Source organism: Mirounga angustirostris, unplaced genomic scaffold, assembly GCF_029215605.1.
Source record: "Mirounga angustirostris isolate CCGP_5_RB_7025 unplaced genomic scaffold, mMirAng1.0.hap1 SCAF_8, whole genome shotgun sequence".
NCBI classification, from domain to species: Eukaryota; Metazoa; Chordata; class Mammalia; order Carnivora; family Phocidae; genus Mirounga; species Mirounga angustirostris.
The window spans coordinates 72,318,560-72,340,695 of record NW_026991716.1 but is presented as its reverse complement, the minus strand read 5'-3'; the positions used below and the strand labels follow the sequence as shown (position 1 = coordinate 72,340,695).

General features: G+C 37.1%; 1 protein-coding gene across 6 annotated transcripts in view; it reads left to right on the top strand.

Moving 5' to 3' along the window:
* Nucleotides 1-22,136, top strand: part of CEP162 (centrosomal protein 162) — a 108,509-nt gene that overhangs the window by 63,952 nt on the left and 22,421 nt on the right. For 2 of the 6 annotated variants that reach the window (XM_064597822.1, XM_064597821.1), the window contains exons 18-26: nt 1,449-1,554; nt 4,244-4,370; nt 5,600-5,763; nt 6,517-6,621; nt 9,780-9,992; nt 13,312-13,964; nt 15,928-16,011; nt 18,528-18,669; nt 20,712-20,810. In XM_064597822.1, coding sequence (XP_064453892.1) covers nt 1,449-1,554; nt 4,244-4,370; nt 5,600-5,763; nt 6,517-6,621; nt 9,780-9,992; nt 13,312-13,964; nt 15,928-16,011; nt 18,528-18,669; nt 20,712-20,810 — 1,693 coding nt within the window. The remainder of the gene's footprint in view (nt 1-1,448; nt 1,555-4,243; nt 4,371-5,599; nt 5,764-6,516; nt 6,622-9,779; nt 9,993-13,311; nt 13,965-15,927; nt 16,012-18,527; nt 18,670-20,711; nt 20,811-22,136) is intronic. The other 4 variants (XM_064597823.1, XM_054505457.2, XM_064597824.1 and 1 more) reach the window with 4 other exon arrangements.

Here is a 22,136-nt window from a genome sequence, read left to right as displayed (position 1 = left end):
GGATATCCTCTAGGCCAGGGGGCAGAGGCTGCTATTTGGCTGAGGGCATTTCTCCAGAGAAGAACTTGTGAGTTGTTATTAACCAGCACTCAGCACGGCAGGCTCAGGGAGCACCAGCACCTACTTAGGAATCATATTTCAGACTGTAAGATCTGTAAGATCTTTTAGATAATACTACATCCAACTTTAACATATTGAGTGAAAAAGCTGAACTCATAAACATGAGCAAGTTAGGGTACTGTCTTCTTTTAGGAAATGGCTCACCAGTTTTGTGTCACTTCACATAGACACCTGATCACTTAGATGGAACTGCTATTAGAAGAAGCTTCTTTGGGGGTGCCTGGGTGGCTCAGTCAGTTAAGTGTCTGCCTTCAGCTTGGTTGTGATCCCTGGGTCCTGGGATCGAGTCCTGCGTCAGGCTCTCTGCTCAGCGGGGAGCTTGCTTCTCCTTCTCCCTCTGCCTGCTGTCCCCCCTGCTTGTGCTCACTCTCTCTCTGACAGATAAATAAATAAAATCTTAAAAAAAAAAAAAAAAAGAAGGGCACCTGGGTGGCTCAGATGGTTAAACGTCTGCCTTCGGCTCAGGTCATGATCCCAGGATCCTGGGATCAAGTCTCACATTGGGCTCCCTGCTCAGCGGGGAGCCTGCTTCTCCCTCTGCCTCTCTCTCTCTCTGTCTCTTATGAATGAATAAATAAAATCTTAAAAAAAAAAAAGCAGCAGCAGCACCAGCTTCTTTGGCCTTGAATGTATGACCCCAAGCCAGTTGTGATAATCTGCACAGTTCTGATGCGTGAAAGCATTTATATCTGATTTCAGTCAAGTATGCTTCAATAAAGCATTCTAAAATATCACATCTTATATTACATGGGTTTAAAAGAGATCTATTCCCGGATCCCAAACTGAAGCTTTAAATGCGCTTTCACGATGAAATAGAGGGTTTCTTTACAGTAGGATTAGATGATTTTAAATGCAGTCCTAAACTCCTTGTATAATGTTTCTGGAAAACCAGAAAAATTGATTCTAACTTCAAATAATAGACTGTGTTTGGTTTTGTTTGTCATTTATCATGTGTATGATTGGTGATTTGTGTTTCTTAGAAAGGAGTCTAGAATGATGTAGCAGGGAAGATGTAGCACCACAGGATAAATGCAGCACATCTTTCTCACACATTGAGTTTTGTTTCTCTGAGAATTAGTAGAAAGTATTTTTATATTATAAAGAAAGCATGATGTTAGGGTTTCAATTCTTTTAAATTGAACAAACATCTCCCTTATACTTCTTTTACTATTTTAATATTTTAATCTTTAGAGTAAATAACCTTTTTTTCTTCAGTGGCTCAAATAGTTGCAATGTCCATTAGATTTTTTAATTTTAAGAATTGTATATTTTGCATTGAAAGGAGTACTTTGTTTAAAAAAAATATTTTCATTTTCAAAATAAATCAGAGAACAGATGCACAAAAGTCGTTTCCTGTCTCAAGTAGTTGAAGATTCAGAGCCCACCAAAACCCAGAATTTTACAGATCTGTTAGCAGAACTACGGGTGGCACAGGTAAGTTGCGTAAGTATAGTAAAGAATTTATTCTTAAAATTTCCATATGTGTATAAAAAATCTGTTTTTGTAATTTATGAATAGATAAAATCTGTTATAAATTTCATACCATTAAAAAATTTAGGTATATCTTAAATTAGCATTTAATATACATGTGACCTTAGAGAAAATGACATAATACTGGTTTTCGATGGCATCCTCTTTATTTTATTTTTATTTTATTTTATTTTATTTTATTATGTTAGTCACCATACAGTACATCATTAGTTTTTTTGGGGGGGTTGTGTTTTTTTTTTATTTTATTATGTTATGTTAATCACCTACATTACATCGTTAGTTTTTGATGTAGTGTTCCATGATTCATTGTTTGCATATAACACCCAGTGCTCCATGCATCCTCTTTATAATCCAGCCTCTCATCTAGTGATCGTCAGGTGGAGCCATACTGGAGGCATAACCTTACTTAGGGCATATATACCTTATTTCAAAAATTCCTTCTTAGAAATGTAAGCTAAAATAGGAAAATACTTTGAAGATGATTGTTCACCTTAAAATGTTAAGTGGCTTTTTACCGGTCTTCAATGAACTGTGCACTTCTAGAAGGCAGAGACTGTGTCTACAAATATTTGCCTCCCATGTACTTAACACAGATGTGAAATACAATAGCTGCTCCATAACTTTTTTTTTTATTTTTATTGAATCGTATTATAAAGGATATGGCTTAGAATTTTCTAAAGTGGTATTTACCAGTGAGAGAAGTTTTGGAATTTTGGGCAGGTTAATTCTATTTTAAGCAGAACAGTTCCATATACTGCACAATTTTTGTCATCCCTGTCCCCAGGAAATATGTGCTCACTGCCACATTTCCAAACTTGTCCCCTGTGGGATGGTAGTTAATTCTCCCCACTCCCTCCCATTAAGAACCATGGTGTGAAACTAAAAAAGCCCTTCTAATCTATTGAATGACTATATGAATTAGAAAAATGCCAAATACATACACTTTTTAATGAGAAATCATATAAAGTTTTGTTACGTAGAAATCTAAACACACCCTAGTTTAATAACATGTTTAGCAGCCTTTTGTGGTATTTAAGATGTAGCTTCAAATATGAATCTATTTGGCAACTTTCTTCAGGTGCAGGTATGCATGTATAGCATGATTAAAGAGATACGTAGTTAGGCAGATAGGTTAGAAGAAAGAGTGAATGGTTGGACTCTCCCTAACTCCCTTGCCAGTAGGCCTCAAAAATTAGCAAGTTAAGAGAGAAATTAATATCATTGTAGTTTATGAAGGCTTGGGAAACCATAGTAAGGTTTCAAGCCAAACATCAGCTTTATTCAAATTGTTATTAGCAACCTTTTAAAAGTGCTGTTTTGAAAATATTTTCTGACAGGAAACTAAAACTTCCACTAAAAACATCAGAAAATGCTGGACAAAATAGAATAAACATCTTGTAAATGCAAAATGTAAAAGCTCTCAGGAAAGTGAGAGAACTCTCTAGGGACCAGAAATGAGGAGGGATAAAAACCTAACAGTAAACATCTGCTCCTAGGCCTTTAGTTTAGTAGCCATGGGCTGGAGCTTTAACAGCAAAGTGGAGACAGGACATCTGGAGTTCAACTGGCCTTATCCTTCAGTACGGCAGCAGACTAGGAAAACATCCACCCACCTTTGCGAGGGACTAAGACGTCAAGAAACTTTTCTGTTTTAACTTGATTGCTAGATAGGATAGGGAGAAAGTGACAACATGGTTGGATCTAGAGGGTATCGTGCTAAGTGATAAGTCAGAAGAAAACAAATACCGTATGATTTCACTTACATGTGAAGTAAATGAGCAAACAAAACAGACTTGGAGGTGCAGGAAACAAACTGTTGGTTACCAGAAAGTGGTGGGGGGTGTTGGAGGGCAGGTGAAATATAAATTACCAGTTATAAAATAAGACACAGGGGTGTAATGGACAGCATAGGGTATCTAGTCAATAATGTACTAACTTTGTGTGATGACAGACCATAACAAGACTTACCATGGGGATCATTTCATAATGTATAAAAATATCAAGTCACTATGATGTACACCTGAAACTACAGGATATTTATTGTATGCCAGTTATACTTCAGTACTTTTTTAATTAAAATCTCTTTGGCTACTGTGAGGAGAATAGACTAGCTGCTAAAAGTGGAAAAGGCACACTAGTTAGGACATTATTGCAGTAATCCAGGAGAAGTGAGAACAGTTCATTGGGAGGTCTTTAGGCTATGTTGAGTTAGATGATTAGAATTAATCTAGTAGGCTATGGGGAATTATTAATAATTTGGCAGGGTGGAAGAACATGATGACACCAGAACTAAATTTAGGAAAAATAATTATGTTTTTGGTTTTTTTTTAAAGATGTTATTTATTTATTTGACAGAGACAGCAAGAGCAGGAACACAAGCAGGGGGAGTGGGAGAGGGAGAAGCAGGCTTCCCACTGAGCAGGGAGCCCGATGTGGGACTCGATCCCAGGACTCTGGGATCATGACCTGAGCGGAAGGCAGCTGCTTAACGACTGAGCCACCCAGGCGCCCTAATTATGTATTTATAAAAAATACGTATGTAGAATTTATGATGGATGGGATAAAAGAGAGCCTATACCACAATTTTTTGTGGCTATAAATAATATGCTTTTATAATTCTATGACTATCAAGAAAGAAAAAAACAGTTTATTGGAAGACATCAAAAGACTGAAGCAAGACAAACAAGCTCTTGAAGTAGACTTGGAAAAAATGAAGAAAGAGAGAGACCAAGCCAAAGATGAGATTGCTTATGCCACAGGTAAAACGCTGAGCTGAAACAGTTTGCCTTTATACTCATAAGTGTTTTAATCTTGAATTTAAGTAATAGTTGCTATTACTACTTAAGGAATCAAAATGCTATTCCTTTAAGTATGTTGTAATTTTAGAAAATTTTTAAAAAACCGATTATTAATAGGTATGCACATTTGATTGGTTTTAGCAGGAATAATTGCAGGATCATAAAAAATCAAGGATTATTTTGAATTTGTGGCATCTTGTATTTATTCATGTTCATGTCTGTCACCCGAGCTAGATGGTGACCTTCCTGAGGGCATGGTCTGCCTTTTTATCCCTGGGTCCGAAACCTAGGCTCTCAAGTATTTGCCAGATGAACAAATAACACTGTACTGTGTTTATAGAAAACACAGGATAAATGTGACATTCTCTGCAAGGGAAAACAAAGGAGAGTAAGATAAGAATGCAGAAAAGTTTAGTATTTTAAAAATTACAAATAAACATGAGACATGGTACTATGATACTACGTAGGGGTTTTAGGGAAGAGTAGCATTTTGAGCTGGGTCCTGACAGATTGGAAGACACAGAAGTGAAGGGATGGAGGGAGGTTGCTGGAGTGTGTTTCTTGAGCATGTTATTGAGTGCACCTATGGATTGGAGCTTAGGATGACAGAACCCAGGGCTAAAAAAGTGGATCAGAGGAGACTTTGTAGGGTCTTTCTGCTGTGATACTATGATCTTCAGTGTAAGATATGTACAATAAAATCCACTTACCCGTTTGTAAGAAAATTACATTTGCTTTCCTCATCTGTAAAATAGAATAATAATAATAGTGCCCATCATGTTTGTTTTGTGAAATGAAATCATGCATGGTAAACACTCTATATTGCTTCCCGTTGCAATTTTTAATATAATTGTAGGAATTCATGTTTATTATTTCTTGGACCCAACATTTATTGTCCCATGGAAACAACTTTGCTTTTATAATGAAAATGGGAAAATAACTGATTTATCAAAAAATTTATATACAGCCAATTTTGCTATGAATTTGAGGATTTGGACTTTGAAGACAGTCTTCATCTCTCTTTATGAATTGATTAAACTGGACACTACATTGCAAAGATCATTTTTTTTTTTTTGCTTCTTATTTTTTCATAATGCTTTCATTATATAGGCATTGGTTTTCATATAATTTAGTTTATTTCCATATTTTGGAAAATTACAATCAAGTTCAGGAGTTCCTTTTTCTTATAGGTGAAAAATTATATGAAATAAAGATTTTAGAAGAAACACATAAGCAAGAAATCAGTCGTCTGCAAAAAAGATTACAGTGGTATGCTGAAAATCAGGAACTTCTGGATAAAGATGCAGTTCGGCTTAAAGAAGCAAATGAAGAAATTGAGAAGCTCAAACTTGAGGTAGTAAGATCATTTTAGAAAGTATTTCTGTGATGAACCCTATTCAACATTTAGTTCTTCTTAGCCTTATAAGTGTAATTGAGTCAGTACCGTAAACTTTAATAATGAAAATAGCTGGTTTGGGTTGGGGTTTGCTCTTAGATGTGTAGTCTGTTTTCGATTAGACTGAGAATAAATCTAAGCTCCTTTTCATAACCCCTCAGGTCCCCGTATTGTCTGAACCCTGTCTGCCTCTCCAGCCTCATCTGTATGTATCACACTCCACACATCACTCTCCTGCAGCCACACCAGACCTCCCCGATTCTTGAACATGCTTGCTCCACGGGTTGCCTTGGTCTAGATTACTCTGGCCTAGTTTCTTCCATGTCTCACTCCTCATTCAAGTCTCAGCTCCAGTTTCTACTCCCCAGAAAGACCTTTCCTGATCTCCTCATCTAACGGAGCTACCAATCCTGCCCCCTTCTGACTTTTCTTCCCAATCTGTCACTCTATTTTATTTTCTTCATAGCACTTGTCACTCTCTGAAGTTATTTTATTTACTCATTGATTTACTTTATTAGCTTATCATGTGTCTCCTCTACTGGAGTGCAAGCACTATGAAAGCAGGCTTATCTTGTTTGCCCTCCATATCTCCAGCACAGCGCCCTATCTGGGAATTCATAAATGAATGAATGAATACATTATGCGTCTCTCCTGGGGTTTCTCAGGTGTTTTTTAAATATGCTTCTTAACATTTTCTTTACCTTTTGATAGGTTGAGAAACTGAAAGCTGAATCTGGAAATCCATCTATTCCGCAGAAGATACGTTTAAAAGAGAAAACAGCTGATGCCAAAAAAATTCAGGATCTAGAGCGACAAGTATGTGTTCAGGGTAAATTTTCATTAAGGTATTTTATATACTGTGCATTTTTGTTTTCTCTCATTTCAGTAGTTCCTACAAAATATAATTGACCTGAAAATTCTGTTTTTATTAATTTATTCTAATATAGAACTGTCCTTTAAATACTTGATACACAATACTTAAAGTGACAGTAATAAAAGTAGTAAACACAATCATTTTATATAGTCTGTGGCTTTCTGCATAAGGAATGTGTAGGCTGTTGTGCCTCACTGGATAGTAGACCTGTGGACGAAAGGTTATTTTGCATTCCAGCTCTATTAGACATCTAGACACAAGCAGCATTTTAAAACTCTGGGTATGGAGTTAGGATTCCTTCTCCTGATGAGAGTTTGGTGAGAAAGGAGTATAGGAAAGGAGATCCTTGAGTTGAGAACATGTTAGAAGTGCTTGGGAAGTGTTGCAGAATGCCCTGGAAATAGAACATTTAGCCTTCCAAAAAGCTGGCCTTAATTTTGAGTTCTCGCTCACTGTCAAGCTTCGAAATATTCATTTCATGGTCTGGGTAGCTGGGAGACCTTTTCAAAAATCATATAGTGATGCTTGCTGATTAGGATGAAGATGTTTTTTCATTGAAGTAGTTATTTTGTAGGGTGGAATATTAACTTTCTCCTTGTTTTTAAAATTCTGTAATTAACATTTGTATTCATAACTCAGTATTAAAACAAAATAAGAATTTCCAGCCCTGTTCATAAGGGAGCATGAATCTGTAGTCAAGTCATGACACTTCAGTGTATGGCCATTATTCCATCACAAACCCAAAACTGTGAGGTCATCACTGGGCTGACTATTATCCCAGTTTTATGAGAGAAGGAAAACTAAGCAAAAAATTAACTTTGTTACTTTTACAGGACCTGTTCTTATTAAAAGGTATGATTTTTAGTTGGGCTCAGTAGCCAGGAAAGGAATAGGACAGAAGTGTCTTGAAGAGCTACAAATATTCTGAAATAACTATAGTCCGGGATTGCTTGGCTATTTTTCAGTGCTTAAGATTTAAATTAGCTAATGTAGATGAAGCCATCTGGAACTGTGAGAGAAAAAAGACCAAAGAAACTTCTTCTCCACCTGATGACTTTAAGAGAAATAATGTAGAACTGAATGTATCAGAGTAAAAAACAGAAGCATGCTTAAAAGCAAAATTAAGACTTGAAATGATGATCCATATTGACTAGAAATATAGCACTTTATGCAGTTACCTTTCTCTTTTATTAAAGGTTTCATTAAAAGTTTATTGGTTTACCATTTTAAACTATATCTTTCTAAAATATTGCTCATTAATAGTATTTTGTATAGTTTGCTGCATGTACACTTCAGATCTTATTCTGTTCCCATGAACATTTATATCCTGATGATTTTAAACCTTAACGTATATTTTAAAATCGAGGTATATCACAGTATATTCAGAATCATTTTGGAACCATGTTCTGAAATAGATTAATTATAGAATAATTAATAATAATGATCTCCTTTTCTAAATAATACATAAGTAAAAATGGGACTAATTAATTAGATGCATGTTATAATGAAAATTTCAGATTATGTGCTGTTTTTTACTCATGCTTTTATTTAGTGGAATATTCCATAGTTTAATTTCCATTGAGAATATTTAAAAAAGCATTTACTTTGTATGAGAGCCACACTGGTATTAGTGACCAAAGAATAATATTAAAAAGCAAAATTAAAGAAAATATAAATAAAATTGAATTTTCCCCAAAAAATGTAATAAACATTTAAGAAATCAAAATTAGATTAAAACATTTCTTAAAATTTTAAGTGAAAGCATTAATTACAAAGTTATAAACCATTTTTAAAAATCAAGATCTTTTTTCAATATATATGATGTGTTATGTGTATGTATATACTTTTATATGCTTAGATCTACTCCAAATAACTAGATTTTTAATACCAGAGAAAGCAAAGCTTTGAAAATGTTGCAGATGAAATTATCAATATTTGTATCTGGATATATTACAATTTATGGTACATATGTGAATGTGCAAGCTGTCTTCATGAATGGAAATATTTGCTTTTAACTTTGCAAATGATGAGATCCTTGAATACTTACCATGAACAATATTCAATCTATAAACAGGATTTTGAGCACCAGCAACCCATCATGCCTTAGGGAAAGGTAGTTTTTGAGACCAGATCATAATAAAAGCCAATATTAACAAGCGCTTATGGTATGCTGGGCATTCTGCTAAGCACTTTACCAAGATAAATGTCATTTAATCCTCACTTAAATTTAACAGTGCCATGAAATTGGTATTGTTGTCATTCCCACTTTACCTCTCTTGTCCTATTTTATTGTATTGTATGCTCAGAGGGTAGAAAACTGCTCAACAAAGAATTTCATGTTTTATATATGTTTTTCTAAGATACCTTAACCATAATACCTTTAATAAAAACAAGTATACACACATGCACCTATATAATATCAAGCTCCAATTTCTGTGGGCCTTGGCACTGTTCTTTCTTATAGAAAGACCATAAAATATGTTACTGTTTAATAGATCAAATGAAAAGTAGTCTTTTGTGAAGACTTCATTAAATATTATCTAATCCTCCTTGCTTTCTAATTGAAAGAAGTAACTTTAAAATAGATCAAACTTCATTTGGAGGAGGACATCTGTAGGAGGGATGAGGTTGGGTGGAAATTGTTGCAAGTAGGGGCAGGTGCTTAGGAAGCTATGTGTTTATTGCAAAAATTCTGTACATTCATGTGCATATAAGTCATTTTTCAATTAATAGATAGTATAAACATGATCATCCAAGGGAGTCTGTGGAAAAAAAGGAAAGAGCATTGTCCTCAGAAAGATTGGCTATTACTAATATAATAGAAAGTGCCAAGATCTATTTCAAATAAATATAAGAGGATTTCTATAAATTAACCAGTACTGAACTAGTATTATACTATAGCGTTTTAAAATCACATAATCTAGTGATATAAAATTTGAAATTAATCCATTTTTGTGCATTTGATTCAGTCTTAAGATGTGATATAAACATCTCTTTGAAATCTAGCCATGACTGATAGAGCATAATCTAAATTTATACATCAAAGTGCTTAATTTTAATATATTTGTGACCTTACATATATGTAAAAATATTTTAAAAGGTTAAGGAAATGGAAGGAATTCTAAAGAGAAGATACCCCAATTCTTTACCTGCTTTAATATTGGCTGCATCAGCAGCTGGTGATACAGTGGATAGAAATACAGTGGACTTTATGGAAAAAAGGATAAAAAAACTAGAGGCTGATTTGGAGGGCAGAGATGAAGAAGCAAAGAAAAGCCTTCGGACCATGGAACAACAGTTCCAGAAAATGAAGGTAAGAGCCAGCTAGACCCTCAAGGTCTCAGTACGATGGGGGCTGGGCACTTCTCAGGTCTCATTTTTACAAATTACTAAACATCCTTCCCTATAAAACCTTTGCCATGAGTGTCAGCAGATGCAAAAGAAACCTAGACCCATCCTATCTTTTTTGTTTCAAGCATGGAAAATCAAGCACATGGCCCCCTCTCAGTGATAGTAGAATTAGTGGAAATTAAGTCATGAAAAGGCAGAGTAAAACACCTCTGATGTATATTCAATAAAAAATTGTTTTTTAGTTACCATGGTTGAAAATACTTTTTTGAAATTTCCCTAGATAAGGGAGAAGGGAGTAAGACAGAATATGTCTTGGGGGTAGAGTAGGCTGTTGAAAATTTTTTTCTGAGTTTTCTGATCCTTCATGAGGAAAGAATTTGAAAATACAAATGCTAGGATGACCAAGTATAAAAGAAGATGTGGTATTTCATTTACTTTTAAAAATTTGTTGAGCACACAGTTTCTGCGGTAATTCACGCTAGATGCTTTCACAGACATTTTAGTTCATCCTGCATCATCCTTCAGTCACTGGTGAGAAATAGATATTGCTATCCTGCTTTACAGACAGGGCAACAGAGATGTTCACAATTGAGCATCTTGCCTGAGGTGCTACTGCTGGTGAGGGATAGAGCAAGGCATCAAATCCTAGGCCAAGCTGCTTCTAGGAAGCAGATCTCATTCTCCACAGATTTCCATCCTGAGAGAAGCAACAGATGATAGGATATTAGATTCCAGAAACAGTAAAAGGTTGAAAACCTGGAAGTACATTGGCCTGCTAGTTAATTTAAGGTCCTATCAAGGAAGTTGGGTTTATTCCATCCTGTTTTTTAAATCTCTCAGTTCTCTACCTGGTTCTCTTTCTTCTCTCACTCTGCTAACTTCCAAGATGGACTTCTCTTTTAACCACCCAGTTTTCAACCATGCTTACCTTCCTCGCTTTCTGCTCCAGTTCACCCATCTCTTTCTCCACTCCTCCTCTCACACAAATCTGTGTTTCTGAGGAGATGGCCCAGTTGTGAGAGTCGGGCTGTCACAGGTGTGTAGGTGTCTGATCTTGCGAATTCCCTCAGTGCTACTTGGCAAGCCTATTGCTGTGGCTAATCAATTTCTTCTTCTATTCCCCTAAACGTTCACTCCAGACCTCCTTCCATCAAGTTCATCTGACCCCACACTACTTTTAATAGACTGCCTCTTATCCAAAGGAGACTGCAGTGCAGTGGAAAACACAGGCTTTTAGAGTCAGACCAGCCTTCTGTCCAGGCCCAGTTTCACCGTTATGGCTTCATGACTTTGCACTAGTTACTTCAGCTTGCTGAGTCTCCCTGTCCTCATATGTAAAGGTGATAATAACTGACTTAGTGCCAGTTATACCACTTTTACTCCTAAATTTCTTACAGTTTCCTTTGTCCCTTTTTATCACCATGTCACTCTACGGCCATCATTAATAAAAAATGGCTGGATAACTGTTGTAATCTCCTGACTAGTCTACACATACCCACTTCACCCCATCCATCCTCTAATCAGCTCTTGACAGTAAAGCCAAAATTATATTTCCGTATCCCTCAGTCTTACACACACACACACACACACACACACACACACACACACACCCTACCTTTATTTATATCCCTCAATAACTTCCTGTTCCTCTTAGGATAAATAGATGGCCTATAATTCCATGTATGGCCAGACCCCACTCGCTGTCCAATGTGTTCTCCCACGATGCTTTCTCTGTCCTGTTATACTAACATGTTTCTCCTACTTGCCATGTTTCCTGCAGCCACACATGTTGGCAGACTCTTGCCTCTGGTATGCTCTGCCCACCTCATTCACAGTAAAGGTATTCCTGTCCTTCAGCTCTCAATCCAGGTGTTGCTATCCCAGTGAGACCTTCATGGACTCCCTAGTAGAAAAATTATCTTACAGGCACTCTAGTCCCATGCACTTCTCCATTGCATCCACCACATTTCTGGCCATTTTGATTGGATCATGAGTGATCGCTCTCCCCATCTAGCTTCTGGACTTCATGATGGCTGGAACTGTTCTGCTTTTACTCACCATTGTGTACCATCATTCAGCAAGGTGCCTGACACAGAGCAGATGCTAAAATATTTTACTTAATTATTAATCCCTAATTCATAGGATATTGGAGGATCGAGTGGCAAAGTATATGTAAAGCCCTACTGCCTTGTCTGGAGTGTAGCAAACATTCAATAAATGATTATAATAATTCAACTGGTATTAGCATTCCACTCACCAAATAGAGGCATGAATTCCAACCCCCTACCCTATTTTTATATATCTAAATCTACCCACCCTGACTTTTCTTTTTGCATTTCCCTACCCCATGCCCCTCCTGTCCCTGCTCACTCTATCACTTCTTCTTTTCATTTCTGGTTCCCAGTACACACCAAACATTAGATTGCCTTTACATGTATTCTTCCTATTTCCAAAATGTCCCTGCTTCCGCTTATCCTCAAATTTACACTCATCTCTCAAGCCCAAACTTAAATGTGCTCCCTCTGTTGCAGTCTTCCCACCTTCTCTCAGGCCTCCAGACACACTGGGGTGCATCATCCCCATTGCACATATTCATAGGCCCATTATCACAGTTATCATAGGACATTGAAACGTGCCATGTCACTCTCCTGACCAGGCTGTGAACTGTTTGAAGGCTGCACTTCTTTATCTTTAGAATCTGGCACAATGCGTGGCATACAGCAGTAGCTCAATAAATATTCATTGAATGAACAAACACTGTAGTGCCTCCCTCCGCAGAGTAACCTATTTAGGTTATTTTGTTTGTAATACTAAAGCTCCAGTATAACAAATCCAAGCTGATTTACTCCCTATGAGATTCCTAAATTGATACTAGGAAGTTGAAAATGCACTATTTCTTAAAGATTTCAGTGCCCCCAATTGCTTTCCCTATTTCTCCTGAAAGCATACCGTTTGTCAATTTGCATAGAGAAGGTACATAATAATAGGTTCGATTGTGATACTTAAAATAAGTTTTGGGGTGTAGAGAAATGTGTAATTTTTGTTTATAAAGAAACACATTAATTGTGAAATTATACAACATATGGAGAATATATAACATTATGCCCTTTTAAGATTAGGACTTCAGTACATTTGACTGAGGGAATTCAGAGTTGGAAGCATTAGAATATGTAATGAGTGCCTGAATGAAGGAATAGGTAGGACCCAAAAGAACGCAGGGCTTCACTAACAAATGACCTACTTAGCAGTGGTTTTGACATGACACGGATTCTTTTCTTCAGATTCGGTATGAACAGAGACTAGAGGAACAGGAGCAGCTACTTGCCTGCAGATTAAAGGAGGCACCCCAGAACCAGCCTGACAGTGCCCGCAGGGTTGAAGCACTAGAGAAAGAGCTCGACGACATCAAGGAAGCCCATCAGATCACTGTCAGAAAACTTGAAGCTGAAATAGACATTCTTAAACATCAAAATGCCGAATTGGAACTCAAGAAAAATGATAAAGATGATAAAGATTTCCAGTCTATAGAATTCCAGATAGAACAAGCTCATGCTAAAGCTAAGCTGGTGAGACTTAATGAGGAGCTGGCTGCGAAGGGGAGAGAAATACAAGACCTTTCAAAAACTGTGGAGAGGCTTCAGAAGGAGAGAAGGATGATGCTGTCTAATCAGAACTCTAAGGGTAGAGAGGAAGTGACTGCAAAAAGGGTGAAGAAAGATGGCTTGCATTCAGGTAAAGGAAGTGCTAACTCATTCCCTGGGACCCTGGATGGCAAGCTTTACCAACCACATACTTTTACTGATTCCCATGTTTCAGAGGTTTTACAAGAAAACTGCAGATTGAAAAATGAACTGGAGAGATTAATTGTGGAGAGGAATGAGCTAAAGATGAAATCTGAAGCAGCAATGAACCAATTTGAAAATTCCATGAAAAGGTAAAATGTGAATCTGTAATTATATGGGGACATATAAAGATAAAAACATCAAAATTATAAGAAGTATTTCCTCTGGTGGTTTTAGCCTGAACTGAATTCATTACCAAATTTTAAGAAATTGCATTACATTGCTAAGCATAGATCTCTTTCAGAGTAGGATCCTCTACCTGTTGGAAGCCCAGATTCTGATAAACCTGAATCTCCATGTCAACCTGAACCATGTCCTCGGGCTGACAAATCCTGTCTTTCCGCATTTATCTAGGTAGTGTTAATAAGCTGACCCATTGGGCCTTTTTGCAAATGAATGTCATCATTGATGACAGACTGCAGAAAACAGCTATTACTAAAACTAGTTGAACATGTGCGCCTGGGTAGCTCAAGTCAATTGGACGTGTAACTCTTGGTTTCGGCTTCGGTCATAATCTCATGGGTCCAAGCCCTGTGTCAGGTTCCGCACTCAGCAGAAAGTCTGCTTGAATTTCTCTTCCTCTGCACCTGCCCCCCTGCCTCCGCTCATATACTCGCTCTCTCTCTCCCCCCTCTCTAAAATAAATAAGTCGTTAAAAAAAAAACAAAACTAGTTGGCATTCTAAGAGGAAAAGGTCTTCTTTTCCAAAGTAACTCTTCAAATTAATCTAGTGCTCACATCCATTCACGCCTTGAAGAACTTTCATGCTTATCCCTTTCCTTCTCAAAATCACTAGGTACTGTCTACTGTCTCTTTCTCTGAGCCCTTCTAACATGCTCAGATCTTTTTCACTGTCATCAAACCAAGTCCTAGTCCTCTTTCTGTCAGTACCAGTTTTCCACAAGTTACCTCTTATTTGTACCTCACTTTTTTTTTTTAATTAACATATAATGTATTATTTGTTTCTGGGGTACAGGTCTGTGATTCATCAATCTTACACAATTCACAGTGCTCACCATAATACATACCCTCCCCAGTGTCCATCACCCAGCCACTCCATCCCTCCAACCCCCCTCCACGCCAGCAACCCTCAGTTGTTTCCTGAGATTAAGAGTCTCTTATGGTTTGTCACCCTCTCTGGTTTCATCTTGTTTCATTTTTCCCTCCCTTCCCCTATGATCCTCTCTCTTGTTTCTCAAAATCCTCATATTAGTGAGATCATATGATACTTATCTTTCTCTGATTGATTTATTTCGCTAAGCATAATACCCTCTAGTTCCATCCACATCGTTGCAAATGGCAAGATTTCTTTTTTTGATGGCTGCATAATATTCCATTGTGTGTGTGTGTGTGTGTGTGTGTGTCGTCTTTATCCATTCATCTGTTGATGGACATCTAGGCTCTTTCCATAGTTTGGCTATTGTGGACATTGCTGCGATAAACATTGGGGTGCACGTGCCCCTTCGGATCACTACATTTGTATCTTTGCAGTAAATACCCAGTAGTGCAATTGCTGGGTCGTAGGGTAGCTCTATTTTCAACTTTTGGAGGAACCGCCATACTGTTTTCCAGAGTGGCTGCACCAGCTTATATTCCCACCAACAGTGTAGGAGCTGGCTGCGAAGGGGAGCTCTCCGCATCCCCGCCAACATCTGTCGTTTCCTGACTTGTTAATTTTAGCCATTCTGACTGGTGTGAGGTGGTATCTCATTGAGGTTTTGATTTGGATTTCCCTGATGCCGAGTGATGTGGAGCACTTTTTCATGTGTCTGTTGCCCATTTGGATGTCTTCTTTGCAGAAATGTCTGTTCATGTCTTCTGCCCAATTCTTGATTGGATTAGTTGTTCTTTGGGTGTTGAGTTTGAGAAGTTCTTTATAGATTTTGGTGACTAGCCCTTTATCTGATGTGTCATTTGCAAATATCTTCTCCCATTCTGTCGGTTGTCTTTTGGTTTTGTTGACTGTGTCCTTTGTTGTGCAGAAGCTTTTTATCTTGATGAAGTCCCAATGTTCATTTTTGCCCTTGCTTCCCTTGCCTTTGGCGATGTTTCTAGGAAGAAGTTGCTGCGGCTGAGGTCGAAGAGGTTGCTGCCTGTGTTCTCCTCAAGGATTTTGATGGATTCCTGCCTCACATTTAGGTCTTTCGTCCATTTTAAGTCTATTTTTGTGTGTGGTGTAAGGAAATGGTCCAGTTTCATTCTTCTGCATTTGGCTGTCCAGTTTTCCCAACACCATTTGTTGAAGAGACTGTCTTTTTTCCATTGGACATTCCTTCCTGCTTTGTCGAAGATTAGTTGACCATAGAGTTGGCACCTCACTTCCTCTTAACCAGGACTCTCGTCCTCACCACTCTTTGAAATGTCATCTCTCAGTAGTGACCTTTCCTGGTCCAGTGATGTTGTCTCTATTCTCATTTCCTTGACATTATTGACTTTCCTGAAATATGGGTTTCCTCCCATAACCTCCATGACTGACACCTCTGACTAACACTCCTCTTCTGGGTCTTTTAACTAACTCTGACTCCTCTTCATTCTCCTTCCTCAAAAATCAGGCTTCTGCCATGGTTCATTTTCAGCTGTTTATTGTCTGTTCTTTCTCTGTTGCTAAATTCATCCATTCTTGTGGCTTCTATGAATCATGACTCCAGTTTACTTTTCAAGGCTTGTTTTCTTCCCTAAGCACAGATGTTAAATCTACCATTTTCTGGATTGTTTCTCTTGGAATCAGTAGTATCTCAAATTTTACTCCATTTTTACCTGTAAACTAGCTCCTCCTCACAACTTTTCTATCTCTGTCTATGACCATATTTTACAGTTGCCAAGTCCAGCTACCCTCCTTTATTTCTTGGGCTCACAGTTTATGGGGTGCTTCCTTACAAATATGTCTCCTTTTGCTTTCTACCTTCCTGTAGAAAGCAGCCTTACCTGGTTTACTAGACAGCTTCCCCACCCTAATCTCCCTGATTTTAGTTTCTGTCTCCCCCAATCATTTTGCTTAAAAACGATTAATATTCTTTAAATATTCCTGTATCTGAGTTACACTGCCCTCCACTGACTCCTTGCTTCCTGAAGTATCAAGACTAAATTACTCTACGTGGCTTTCCAAGTGCCATCACCATTATAGGACCTCTCTGTGGCCTGACTTACTGAATGTCTTTGCTGCCTTTTGCTCATCCATGTTTCAAGTACTGCCTCTTCCACAAAATATTTCCTAGAGCCTCCCAGGAAATTTCCTGCTCCTGGCTCCTCTATAATTTATGTACCAAGTACCAATATTAAGTACCAAGAAAGCACTAGTCATACACTGCCTTGTAACTCCTTAAGAACTGATGTAAGATTATACTTCTTTTGCAACCTGGCATAGGAGCAGAGTGAGCATAGCAATATGCACCTAGACAAATATGTATCGATTGATTGGCAGCTATGTCTGATTGAGTCATCCTGGTAACCATAAGTGCTTCCAAACTGAAACCTTGTTTCTTGAGTCCTGAATGTGATGCTAGTAATGAAGGTGTTTGGAAACAATCACATTCTTTTCTGGAAATAATTTAAAATTGAAATTTTTCCTATAAATTTTTCTATCCATAATTTCGTATTGTTAATCTGTTTTTCAAATAGCCTCTGGGCCTGAGAAGTGAGGTGTAACCTTTCCCAATCCCAGATTTAGGCTGTTTCGGGTTTTTTTGTTCATTTGTTTTTTACTTTAGTTCAGTTATATCATAAGTGCTTTAGATTTTTATGCTTTTCCAAGGACCCTAATCACACCATTTCCATGAGGAAATATTCATATAGTCAAATAAGCCACTAATAAATTCGTTTATAGTTTGGGAATTGCCATATTAATATGTATCAACAGTGATTTATTCAGTATCTGCTTTGAGTAAAATCCTGTCAATTTTTAATAACTTTTCCAATAAGAGAAAATGGCTTATCTGTAAGAAATGTCTCAAGTGTTTATCAGAACTTTGTCACTTATTAAACTGCCTCTGAATGCATAAATTTTGTCACAGAGACAAATCAGTAGTATCTCACGCTTAACAATCCAAACAAATTAGGTGCAGGGTTACACTGGGTCCTAAAGAATTACTGTAAAGATTATTTTATTTTTATGATATGGCAGCTAGGTCTGGAGTCATATCCATGGACCAAAAACCAGTGAATGTTGCCTAGAGACAAAGCTTTGGAGATTCTAAAAGGAGCTGTGATTATCAAAATAAGAATCTGGGCAAAAACGTGAGTTTATCTTAAAAGATAAAATGTGAGGCCCTTGCTTTAAGTCCAGACAGAACATTTAGAACCTTTGATTCTAACAGAAAGTACAGCCCCAGGCTGGGGGTTGAGTGAAAGGCCCAGACTTTGAGCTCGGACTCTGCTGGGCTTGAACCCCCAGGTCTGCAATTTACTAATGAACTCTAGAGACATTCACTCTTTCCTAAACTCAAGTTTGCCCTTAAAAAATTGAGTAAATAATAGCTCATGGCATGGTTGTAAGATCTCACAGGCGATCATGTATAAAGCACCTGACAGAGTGCAGTAAGTATTGGTGCTCTCTCTCCCTTTGTTTCTTTAATTTCCAGACTTCTTACATTATTTTTGTGCTAATTCTGAATTGAAGAGCAGTTTTTATGTGTGATTTTCTTTGATTTGCTCTGCAGGGTCAAGGAAGATACGGCAGCACACATTGCATCTCTCAAAGCATCTCATCAGAGGGAAGTAGAGAAACTCCTTTGTCAAAATGCAGTAGAAAATTCTTCTTCCAAAGTAGCTGAACTAAATCGTAAAATAGCAACACAAGAGGTAGATGACTTTAACACACTTTCTTTGGCTTTAAAATTATTTTTTTCAGGACTGTTAACATTATTTAGAAATGCTTCAACTTCACTTTTTGATAGAAATGAGAAATTATTGACTTGATTTTTTTTTTATAGGAGAGGATGCCATTATCATGCATTTAACTGTTCTACTTTAAGATTATTCTAAATAAGGGGTTTCACAGTTTTGTCCCAATATTTCTCAGATAGTTCTTCTAAGGCAGTTGTAAGGGATGGTACAATCACATTATGTGATTGAGACCTGAGTACTTGAACTTGAATGTTGAACCATCTCCCTCCACCCAAGTGCCAGCTGACAAGTAATTATCCTAGTCGTTCTTCTTGCCCAATTACCTTTCATTCATTAAACAATGATTCGAGGTCTATAGACAATCAGGCACTGGGGATAAAATAATCAACAGAGAGATACACACAGCTGTAGCCATTACGAAGCATAGTTTTCTTAGAATTACGACAGAGTATGGTGAAAGTTCATCTGCATTTCTTCAAAAAAGTGTATCTTCCTTCTTGGTTAGTATGTACATCAACATGGAATATCATGAATATCTACTATGTGGCCCATCTTCTGTGGTGTTAGAAAACTGAAAAAACAGCATTGAGATAGAATTTGTATCTGTATCCCCCCTCCAAAAAAAAAAAAGCAAGCAAATATGGCAAAAATGTTAGCAATTGAAAAATCAAATTGAAGAATAGATAAATGTCCATTGTGCTCTTTTTTCTAGGTTTTAATTCTAAAAAACAAGCTGAGGGGGAAAACCAGGAAATGATGATCTTACCCCCACCTCTCCCATCAGTAATTATTTAATAGCATCTTGATTAAAAACAAATCACTCAGGGGTGCCCAGGTGGCTCAGTTGGTTAAGCATCCAACTCCTGATCTCAGCTCAGGTCTTGATCTCGGGGTCGTGATTTCGGGCCTTGGCCAGCATGGAGCCCACTTAAACTTCCCCAGTTGAGCGATTTTGTTTGTTTTTAGGGCCAGATAGTGGATATTGTGAACTTACTGTACATTATTTCAGCTATAAAAATGCTATTATGGGTTTGTGAGAAGGTGTCCTTATAAGGAGATGTGCGTTCCAAGTATTCAGAGAATTGAAGGCTGAAGGGTAATGAGGTCTATAATTCATGTAGCTCAGAAACCGAGAATTCTATTTTAATATTTCAATGAGAAAAATTTAGAGTGCTTTTCAAAGGTAATCATCATAGAGCAGATGCAGATAACTTCCCTGGCTCCCCCCCCCCGCCCCCCCGCCATGGGAGCAGGGTGTCAGTGGGCAGTGTAAACAGGATAGCAAGTCAGTATGGAGTTGGGAGAGGTGGATAAAGTAGTGTCAGGGCACCACACATGGTGTCCTTAATGTTACTTTCCCAGAGTTCTCAATGTTAAATTGTAAATTATGAGTTAAGTGGACGTCAGCATGGTCTGATGATAGAAACAGTAAAAGTAAAGCACTGGAGGTAAGCGATGCACATTTTTCCCAAGTTTTCAGTTTCTTGATGAAAGTATTTATGTATTTCAGTTGGCCAAAAATGTGTGACATTTATTTCATGCTAACACTAGGCTTGTGCTGTCTTTATTTTGTCAGTAGCTCTTTAATAAAAACTATTATCCTACTTAGTCACAAAGTAATACAGACAGTATTGGCTACTTTCTTCAAAATGCTTGGACTTTATAATAGAGGTTTATTTTAAAAGGTGTTTTTCAGGCCTCCAGAAGAAAAGTACTAGAGATAAAGAAGCCAAGTAGTTATGTAGCCATTAATTTGTAATATGTATGATGCTTTATATTAAATATTGAAACAAAAAAATGTGTATTCAATGAGCTTAATTAATCCAATGAACTTAATTCCTGTGGCAAATTATTTCCACATTAGAATTTGGTAATTTTAAAATATTGGGAATTTTTTTTTATTACAAACAGAAGTCATTAGTTGGTTTTCTTATATTTTTCAAATAATGTTTGAGGAAGAGCTTTTTTAACTCAGCACTTCTAACATGATTTCCTAGGTACTTCTAAAACATTTCCAAAATCAAGTTAACGAGCTGCAGGGTAAACAGGAGTCTCTTGTAGTTTCTCAGGTTCGAGAAGAAATCCTACAGAAGGAGGTAAGAAATAAGAAAAATATTGGACTAACATAAGCTTTTCTTCACCATTTCAATCATATTATTTTTGTATAAATTTTTTTAACAAATGTACAAGTAGAAACAACCTGAAAATATTTATCACATGTCAAAACATTAATAACTTGTTTATGGTAAGTCTGCTTTCCCCAGATGAAACTCTCTCAAGTTTCTTATGTATTTGATGCTTGAGATTTTTCTGGGCAATGAGGAAATAGAGGGGAGGGGTATTTAGTTTTTTTTTTTTTTAGGACATAAAATTGGATGGTTAAGGCCACTTCTGCATTAAGTACTAATACTATTTAATTTGGTTAAGAAATAGAGACAGCTGTCATTATAATCATGCTGGATTCCCAGTAACAATATCATAGGAAATAGATCTTTCTGGAAACTCATTTTTATCACTCTAGATCCTTTTGATTCTAGAAAGTATAAAAAAAAAAACAGATAAACTGTGCATTCTGTTCTTTGAAGCATATACACCATTTATTATTCAAGGATTTATTAAACCCTATAAGCAGAACATATAATTGCAATATAAAAAGATTAATCTGAAAACACTCCACAATTAGGTAACTATCAAAAAGTTTTGTTTGAATAATTGAAAGGCTGTAGTTCAGCATGTGTGCATTCTTTTCAGTGTTTAAGATGTACATAAACATTGTATAAGCAGTAATTTAACAGAACTTCACAGACCTAAAGTAAACTTTTGGGGAAAAGCAATAAAAGGAAGTATGTTCTAGTGTTTGCAAGATAAAGGTCAGTTTTAGTCAAGTTTACAGTGTTCTTAGTTTAAGAATAGCTAAACTATTTATTTTGAAAACAGAAAAGCTGCAACACATGATTTTCAAACCTATTTACTGGAAAACTAAGTAAAACACTCCATCTCTTGAATAAAATAACGACAATCTGCCTTTTTAATTTGCAGTACATTTATAATAGTTGTTTGAACAGGGCTTATTTATTCCCATTACTGATAACCTTTTGAGGGCCCTCGAGGGGATTTTTCTCTCAGGCTGGTGGGAATAGTTCATTTCCCAGCCCTGCAGGAGTTCCCAGAATTATTCAGGCTACCAGTTCCACTGGCTTCGGAACTGCCTCAGGGCAGCCAGCTAGGCAGTCTTAGAGTTCACCTTGTATGTTTTCCATCCCTCATGAATCACTGTCCTGCAGTGCTGTTAGCTAGGGTTTGAAAACGGTTGTTTCACATGTCGTTTGGTTTTTCGGTTAAGAAAGGAGGGTAAATCCCAGTCTCTTTCTGACCACAAGAAAAAGCACAATACATTTGTTTATTATGTTAATCACCATACA